Raw genomic sequence first — 9,490 nt, 5'->3', positions numbered from 1 at the left:
TCTGGCGGCTCGCGGCCATAACTTAGAAGTTGCATACCGCCATCTGCCGTACGGGAGTATAGAGCATGTGCTCGTTCCATCCAACCATCTATCCATTTTCTACCGCTTATTCCCTCTGGGGTCGCGGGGGGCGCTGGTGCCTATCTCAGCTACAATCAGGCGGAAGGCGGTGTACACCCTGGACAAGTCGCCACCTCATCTCAGGGCCAACACAGATAGACAGACAACATTCACACTCACATTCACACACTAGGGCCCATTTAGTGTTGCCTATCAACCTATCCCCATGTGCTCATTGTGTTTTTTAATTGATTGATTGCAACTTTTATTAGTAGATCGCACAGTACAGTACATATTCCGTACAATTGATCACTAAATGGTAACACCCGAATAAGTTTTTCTACTTCGGGGTCCACGTAAATCAATTCATGGTGTATTCTCCTCCATACCAGTGGTTCTCAAACTTTTTTCAGTGATGTAACCCCTGTGAACGTTTTTTAATTCAAGTACATCCTAATCAGAGCAAAGCATTTTTGGTTGAAAAAAAAAGATAAAGAAGTAAAGTACAGCACAACGTCATCAGTTTCTGATTTATTAAATTATATAACAGTGCAACATATTACTCATTTGTAGTGGTCTTTCTTGAACTAATTGGAAAAAAAGATATAAAAATAACTAAAAACTTGTTGAAAAATAAACAAGTGATTCATTTGTAAATAAAGATTTATACACATAGAAGTAATCATCAACTTAAAGCATACTTGCCAACCCTCCCGGATTTTCCGTGACACTCCCGGAAATCAGGGCCTCTCCCTCCCAAAAACCTGCCGGAAGAAATTTTCTCCCGAAATCTCGCGAAATTCAACATGCACAGTTCGAAGCTTGAAAAGGAGGTTGGCAGGCGGATCTGACGGCATTTAAAGTCATTTTTAAAAACGACTGCTAATCCTCCTCCTTTCCGGCCGGACGACCCAGGAGAATTAAAGTAGGAACACTCAGGAGGCAGAAATTCATTAAAAGGGGCGGACTCACCGGCTCTCAGCCATGTTTCCGTCACACAGAGGAAGTCAAGTCCGCGGGAAGTGAAGAAATCCATCCATCCATCCATTTTCTACCGCTTATTCCCTTTCGGGGTCGCGGGGGGCGCTGGCGCCTATCTCAGCTACAATCGGGCGGAAGGCAGGGTACACCCTGGACAAGTCGCCACCTCATCGCAGGGCCAACACAGATAGACAGACTGTAAACCGTTAATGGAGGTGTTTGGATGTTTTTCAGCGCTTAATAGGCAGAATAGAATGCTACTATAGGCTCCAAAGTAAGTGGACTTTTGATCGCATTTATTTACGAGTTAGAATGCATTAAAAAAAAAAAAGAAATCCTTCAGGTTAAACGTTTTGTTTGTCAGAGATCTTGCGTTCACAATACCGAATCTGGCTGGGGCCAGCACGTCCAAGGGCGCAGCTAATCCAGGTGGGGCCCGACACACAGCCCGCAGGTGGCGGGGCTCTCTTTTAGAGATAGGGTGAGAAGCTCTGCCATCCGGGAGGAGCTCAAACTAAAGCCGTTAGAGAGGAGTTTAGGGCATGTCCGACTGGTAGGAGGCCACGGGGAAGACCCAGGACACGTTGGGAAGACTATGTCTGCCGGCTGGCCTGGGAACGCCTCGGGATCCCCGGGAAGAGCTGGACGAAGTGGCTGGGGAGTGGAAAGTTTGGCCTTCCCTGCTTAAGCTGCTGTCCCCGTGACACGACTTCGGATAAGCGAAAAAAGATGGATGGATGGATGGACTTTCACTGCAGCGTCCATTGTTGATGGTTCTTTCCTTAAAGCACATTGATATGTTGCCAGAAGTCCCTGACTTTCAAGTATATCATTTTGTCTCCTGACAATAACCTATTCCACCCACTTACTTAAATAAATGTTAGGGCAATAGGTCTATCTGTGTTGGTCCTGCGATGAGGTGGCGACTTGTCCAGGTTGTACACCGCCTTCCGCCTGAATGCAGCTGAGATAGGCTCCAGCACCCCCCGCGACACCAAAATGGAAAAGAAGTATAAAATGGATGGATGGATGGAGTATTAGTGCACTCTTACAATATTTTGCCATCTTCTCTTCTTCCCATATCTTATAAAATAATTACAATATCTCTTTGTGGTTTGTGAAACATGACATAGCTTTATTTATCTTCTCCTCTAGCAGAATGTTTGCTTCCATCTAATTCTAGTATTAATTTATTCATATTAATATCAACGTCCATAACGCTTTCTTCGTTCTGATTTTAACTAGCACATTTTTATTTTCATTTATAATCTTCTCTTTCGTTTTTTGTATGTATGTTCTCGAGGTGATCCCACTATGCACATTTGCATAAAAAGCCTCTTCTCTAAAACGGATCATTTAATGTGACGTGTAGTGAAAATGTGGGAAATGTTGTAAAAATACTGCAATGTGTACAGTGCTTGACTTGATTCTATTGAAAATTGAAGGAAGTGTTTTTAATTTCTGCGATGAGGTGGCGACTTGTCCAGGGTGTGCCCCGCCTTCCGCCCGATTGTAGCTGAGATAGGCGCCAGCGCCCCCCGCAACCCCAAAAGGGAATAAGCGGTAGAAAAACGATGGATGGATGGATGTTTTTAATTTTACCAACACTTTTATTTATTCTGTGATGAGGTGGCGACTTGTCCAGGGTGTACCCCGCCTTCCCGAAGGGAATAAGCGGTGAAAAATAGATGGATGGATGGATTTATTTGCCTGTTACTTGGCTATAAAAAAAAATCTGAATTGCAATTAATCAAATTTCACTTCCTTTACCAATTCAAAATAATGTGGAGCTAAATAAATGCAAATTCTAATTTGACTTGTCCAGGTTGTACCCCGACTTCTGCCCAAATGCAGCTATAGGATCCAGCGCCCCCGCAACCCTGGTAGGGACAAACGCTAGAAAATGGATAAAAGGATGGAAATTCATAATTTGCTAATTTTCAAAAACCAGTAGTGAATCACTAAGCATTTGTATTGTTTTTGCCATTTATTACGGAGCAATGTTTGCAATTGATTTTACTGAAAAATAATTTGATCATGTTACTTTATATTTACTTTTTTGCTAAAATTGGTGTTGACACCAAGTGGCTGCACAGACCTTTAAAGGCCTACTGAAACCCACTACTACCGACCACGCAGTCTGATAGTTTATAAATCAATGATGAAATATCAACATTGCAACACATGCCAATACGGCCTTGTTAGTTTACTAAATTGCAATTTTAAATTTCCCGCGAGTTTCTTGTTGAAAACATCGCGGAATGATGATGTGTGACGTCACGGACTGTCAGAAATATTAGCTCAGCACCAGTTACGGCTAAAAGTCGTCTCTTTTCATCGCCTAATTACACAGTAATTTGGACATCTGTGTTGCTGAATTTTTGCAATTTGTTCAATTAATAATGGAGACTATAAAGAACAATGCTGTTGGTGGAAAGCGGTGTATTGCAGCTGTCTTTAGCACCGAGACTCACCCGGTGTTTCTTTGTTTGTTGAGAAGCTTCAACACAGAGCGGTAAAGCGAAAATGTTTCTCTATGTCAACCAGCATGTTTTTGGATGGGAATATTGTGATATATATCTTACCGGAGACATCATTGGATTATTTGTCCTCCTGCATTAGCTGTCAAAAAAGGCAGCTGTGATCTTGGCTCCTCGGCTTCTCTCTGAGACACTGCGTGTTCACCGCAGCCATCCAACTTTCAGGTATGACTTTATAATCTCACTAAAACACTATTAAAACAATAAGCAGATAAGGGATCTTCCAGAATTATCCTAGTAAATGTGTCTAATTACATCTGAAACGCTCACACTGCCGCCGCCCGGAGCCGTCACTTTTTATTTTATTTTATTATTTAATTTTTTTTTCTAGTCCTTCGCTATCAATATCATCATCCACGAATCTTTCACCCTCGCTCAAATTAATGGGGGAATTGTCGTTTTCCCGGTCCAAATACCTCTTGCTGCTGGAGGCTCCCAATAAAAACAATGTGAGGACGGGAGGAGCCCTTGTCACGCCAAATTTCTTCTCTCTACAAAACCCCCCCCCCATTTACCTCTGGGGTCATGATTAATACTGACATTTTTTTAACGCTATATTATAAAAATATAACACTATATAATAAAAATATGACGCTATATAGTAAAAATACAGACGTTTTGTAAAGAATTTACAAACACAAGTTATGAGATGACAAAAGAGGAAACGTGACCCCGGAAGTAAATGCGTCATCCCATAGCTTGTGTTTGTAAATTGTTTTTAAATTTTTTTTTTATAATATAGCGTTAATAAAACGTCTGTATTTTTATAATATAGCGTTATATTTTTATAATATAGCGTTAACAAAACGTCTGTATTAATCATGACCCCGGAAGTAAATGGTGGGGGAAGGTTTGTGTAGGGGGGAAGACATTTGGCGTGACACCCTCACCCTTGTGACGTCATTGTCTGTGACTTCCGGTACAGGTGAGGCTTTTTTATCAGCACCAAAAGCTGCAAACTTTATCGTCGATGTTCTCAACTAAATCTTTTCAGCAAAAATATGGCAATATCGCGAAATGATCAAGTATGACACATAGAATGGACCTGCTATCCCCGTTTAAATAGGAATCTCATTTCAGTAGGCCTTTAATGAGCCATAAACACCATTTGTTACTTTTTTTTTTAATCTCTGCTCTTCTTATTGAATCTTACAAATATTTGCGTTATTCGCTGTACCAGTTTTTGTGTACTTTTCCCAATTAAAAAAAAAATGAAAGAAATAAAAAGTCTGTGGTCTCGTCTTTAAATAGCAACTTCCGGTTCCGCTTTTGAATTGATTAACGTGAACCCCGACTTAAACAAGTTGAAAAACTTATTCGGGTGTTACCATTTAGTGGTCAATTGTACGGAATATGTACTGTACTGTGCAATCTACTAATAAAAGTATCAATCAATCAATCAATCAAAAAAAAAAAAAAAAACCCCGACTGTTTTTACACCACCCTCTTTGGATGGATGCATGGATGTAGTACATTTTTTCGTTTTACTGAGTGGTGATTTTAATTTTTATTGAATGAGATATGAAATCAAACCATTGTTTTAATCTAATTGTTGCTCTTCAACAACAACTTGTTTTTTTTTTTAAGTATTCAGGTCTTTGTACGGATCCTTGCGGTTTCAAAATAAAATACTGTACTCTTGATTGACAATGTTTATTTTTATTTTGTACGCAATGTTTTGAATTACATTGTCATTGAAATAAAAATGACAAAAAAAGAAAAAGAAAAAAAAAGAAAACCATGGTAACTGGAACATAACTGCTGACTCACAAAGTAACGGGAAGTGACGTCCTATCTGCGCATGCCTGTACTCATCATGCATCCGGGTACGGAACATGGGAAAGTAGCGAATAAACATGGAAGTCAACTCAGCATTTTAAAAAATATCAACATGGCAACAGCTGACGTGAAGCCGCTTCAGAATGCCATGAAAATGGCGAAAACGGCAATAAATCTGGACGGAGGAAACAGACACAAGGTAGGTGTCGCTTAAAAGAAAAGGAAGATACTTTATGTCAACAAGCTGTCGTGGCTAGCTGTCACTTCAGAATGCTGTCGTATCTTTATTTATATATATATGTTTATTTACTATACTGTCTTATATTTGTTTATTGAACATATGGATATTTTAGAAAGCTAGTTCATCTTTATTTATTGAACATATACAGCAGGGTTCACCAACGCGGTGCCCGCGGGCACCAGGTGGCCCGTAAGGACCAGATGAGTCGCCCGCTTGCCTGTTCTAAAAATAGCTCAAATGGCAGCACTTACCAGTGAGCTGCCTCTATTTTTTAAATTTTATTTATTTACTAGTAAGCTGGTCTCGCTTTGCTCAACATTTTTAATTCTAAGAGGGACAAAACTCAAATAGAATTTGAAAATCCAAGAAAATATTTTTTAGACTTGCTCTTCATTTGTTTAAATAAATTAATTTATTTTTTTACTCTGCTTCTTATAACTTTCAGAAAGACAATTTTAGAAAAAAAATACAACCTTAAAAATGATTTTAGGATTTTTTTTAAACACATATACCTTTTTACCTTTTAAATTCCTTCCTCTTCTTTCCTGACAATTTTTCGTTGTTGTTGTAAAGAATGATAAATACATTTTAATGTAATTCTTCAGTTTTTTCGACGAAGAATATTTGTGAAATCTTTCTTTAAACTTGTGATTAAAATTCAAAAAAAATATTCTGGCAAATCTCGAAAATCTTTGGAATACATTTTGTTATCTTATTTTAAAGTATTTTGAATTTCTTTTAAAATTTTTGTTCTAGAAAATCTAGAAGAAATAATGATTTGTCTTTGTTAGAAATATAGCTTGATCCAATTTGTTATATATTCTAACAAAAGGCAGATTGGATTTTAACCTAATTAAAACATGTCATCAAAATTTTAAAATTAATCTTAATCAGGAAAAACAACTAATGATGATCCATAAATTCTTTTTTAAAAAATTTTCAAAAAGACTCAAATCAGCTAGTTTTTCTCTTCTTTTTTTCGGTTGAATTTTGAATTTTAAAGAGTCGAAATTGAAGATAAACTATGTTTCAAAATTGTATTTTCATTTTTTTTCCTGTTTTCTCTTCTTTTAAACCGTTCAATTAAGTGTATTTTTCATCATTTATTCTCTACAAAAAACCTTCCGTAAAAGGAAAAAAATGTACGAAGGAATGACAGACAGAAATACCCATTTTATTATATATATATATATATTATAGGTAAATTGGGCAAATTGGCTATTTTTGGCAATTTTTTTAAGTGTGTATCAAACTGGTAAACCCTTCGCATTAATCAGTACCCAAGAAATAGCTCTTGGTTTCAAAAAGGTTGGTGACCCCTGATACAGATATTCTTAGAGCGCTATATCGTATGGCGTTATATTTGTGCCTTAATTTTGAGGTCGCAAAGGCAGATTTTAAGTACTTTTTCTTTTTAATTTTGCAAGCATATGCACGTTTTTTATTTATGAAAATTGAAATAGTTTCCATCCATCCATCCTTCCATCTTCTTCCGCTTATCCGAGGTTGGGTCGCGGGGGCAGCAGCCTAAGCAGGGAAACCCAGACTTCGCTCTCCCCAGCCACTTCGTCCAGCTCCTCCCGGGGGATCCCGAGGCATTCCCAGGCCAGCCGTGAGACATACAGGGATGGGAATGCCGATTTTGCCGCCACCAGGGTCATTTATATAATATAATGCCAATGTGTGAAGGCACCAGATTGGCTAGCTCTACTATCAGCTGACGACATCAACCAATGACATTGCCCGTTATAGGCGTCTGCACGCGTCGTTTGCCGACAATATCTAGTCCCTGATCCTCAATTATTGTGAGCGTTTCTGAACTGGTATTCTGTTTATTTTGGTTGTGTTTATCGGTGACTAATCTGGAAAGAAAACACAGTAGCTCTCAGTTAACACGTTTCTTTATTGACAAAACAGTTTCAGACATGGTTAAGCTTATTCAAGATAGTAATAGTTCATTAGCGAAAGATATCGATAAGGGCGTGAGAAACAAGTGGAACTGGGCATAGCTCGATATATCTATCAAACTGAAGGTGAAGATTAACAACAATATCGTAGAAGTAGACGAACTGATCAGCGATTTCATTGCAAATTGCGATGAACCGGGACGTGCTCAGTGCTTATATTGCAAGGACATTGTGAACTATGGATCTCGGGGAAAGGTGGCACTCTTTGACCACGCGAAATCGGCAAGGCATCTAAGTGAAGTGAGTTTACGGAGATAATTTTTCACTGGGATCTGCCTTCAAGCTGAAGTCAAACATCGTCACAAATGTAGCCTCAAATCAACTATCGAAGCCTCCCACCTCCGACTCGGCTCCTCATACACCAATCTACGACAGACGAGTCCATTCAGAGGTACAGTTGTGATCAAAATTATTCAACCCCCACACAATTTTGGTGTTTTAGCAAGTTAGACATTTATTCCGTATTTTGTTTATAGTCATAACAAATAAAGATGTGTTAAATAGACAAATGCAACTTAAATTGTAACATTGTATTTTACAAAATACCAAAAAAGGACATTTTTCTTAATATCTCATTGACAAAATGATTCAACCCCCTTGTTACTTGCATCTTTAGTACTTAGTAGAACACCCTTTGGCAGTAATGACATCCTTCAAACGTGATACATGACCGGACACAAGCTTCTTCCAACCATCTACAGGTATTTTAGCCCATTCCTCTTGGGCAAAGGCCTCCAGTTCATTCATATTCTTGGGCTTGCGTGCTGCAACTGCCTTCTTCAAGTCCCACCACAGGTTTTCTATAGGATTTAGGTCTGGCGACTGTGAAGGCCACTCCAGAGTCTTCCAGCCCTTCTTCTGCAACCACTCTGATGTTGATTTGGAGGTATGCTTGGGATCGTTGTCCTGTTGGAAGGTCCAACGTCTCCCAAGCCTCAGCTTCGTCACTGATTTCATGACATTTGCAGCTAATATACAAGTACAACCCATTTATTTATTTAATATATCCTGGTAGGAAATAGAATTCATAATGCCTTGAACGCGCTGGAGATTCCCGGTACCTGAGGCAGAGAAACAGCCCCAGAGCATGATTGACCCCCCCACCATGTGATTAACAGTAGGCAAGGTGTTCTTCTCTTTGTAAGCTTCATTTTTTCTCCTCCAGACATAACGTTGATTCATAGGCCCAAAGAGTTCCACTTTTGTCTCATCACTCCATAGAACAGTTTCCCAAAACCTTTGGGGTTTGTCCAGATGATTTTTGGCATACTGGAGTCTATTTTCCTTGTGCCTGGTAGTCAGAAGTGGGGTGCACCTGGGAGTTCTGGCATGGAGGCCTTCAACTCGTAATGCGCGCCTTAATGTCTGGGACGAAACCTGCGTTCCCCCCTCTGCAATGTCCTGTTGTAGTTCCTCAGCTGTTACCCGGGGGTTTTTCCACCACTGTACGCTTCAAATACCGGACAGCAGTTGCACACAGCATCCTCTTTCTACCACGCCCAGGTAGTGTTTCCACCGTGCCTTTAGCGTTAAACTTGCGAATTATGCTCTCAGCTGTGTCTCTTGGAATGTGTAATGTCTTTGCTATTTTCTTATATCCATATCCTTTCTTATGAAGAGAAATTACCTCCTCTCTTGACTTCTTTGACCACTCCCTGGACTTCACCATGTTGCAAATACACCATTGACCATCTACAAGAAACTGAGCGTTACAGTCTTTTTCAATCAGTTTAATTATTGCTCCTTATTGTTTTAATCACATCTACGGGTGTTTTCAACACCTGATTGAAAAGACCTTATTCAAATTCTGTTCTTAAGAGTTATGATCTTCAAGGAGTTGAATAATTTTGTCAATGAGATATTAAGAGAAATGACACTGTTTGGTATGTTACAAAATCTGATGTTGTAATTCAAGTTGCATT

General features: G+C 39.2%; 1 protein-coding gene across 5 annotated transcripts in view; it reads left to right on the top strand.

The window, feature by feature from the left end:
• The first annotated feature begins 5,381 nt into the window (after positions 1–5,381).
• LOC133568224 (VPS9 domain-containing protein 1-like) overlaps positions 5,382–9,490 on the top strand; it is a 90,834-nt gene continuing 86,725 nt past the window's right edge. For all 5 annotated transcript variants that reach the window (XM_061920019.1, XM_061920020.1, XM_061920021.1 and 2 more), the window contains exon 1: positions 5,382–5,559. In XM_061920019.1, the coding sequence (XP_061776003.1) occupies positions 5,383–5,559 (177 nt within the window). In that variant the 5' untranslated portion in view covers position 5,382. The remainder of the gene's footprint in view (positions 5,560–9,490) is intronic.

Source organism: Nerophis ophidion, linkage group LG14 (genome assembly GCF_033978795.1).
Source record: "Nerophis ophidion isolate RoL-2023_Sa linkage group LG14, RoL_Noph_v1.0, whole genome shotgun sequence".
NCBI lineage: Eukaryota > Metazoa > Chordata > Actinopteri > Syngnathiformes > Syngnathidae > Nerophis > Nerophis ophidion.
This window is presented reverse-complemented; position numbering and strand designations above follow the sequence as displayed.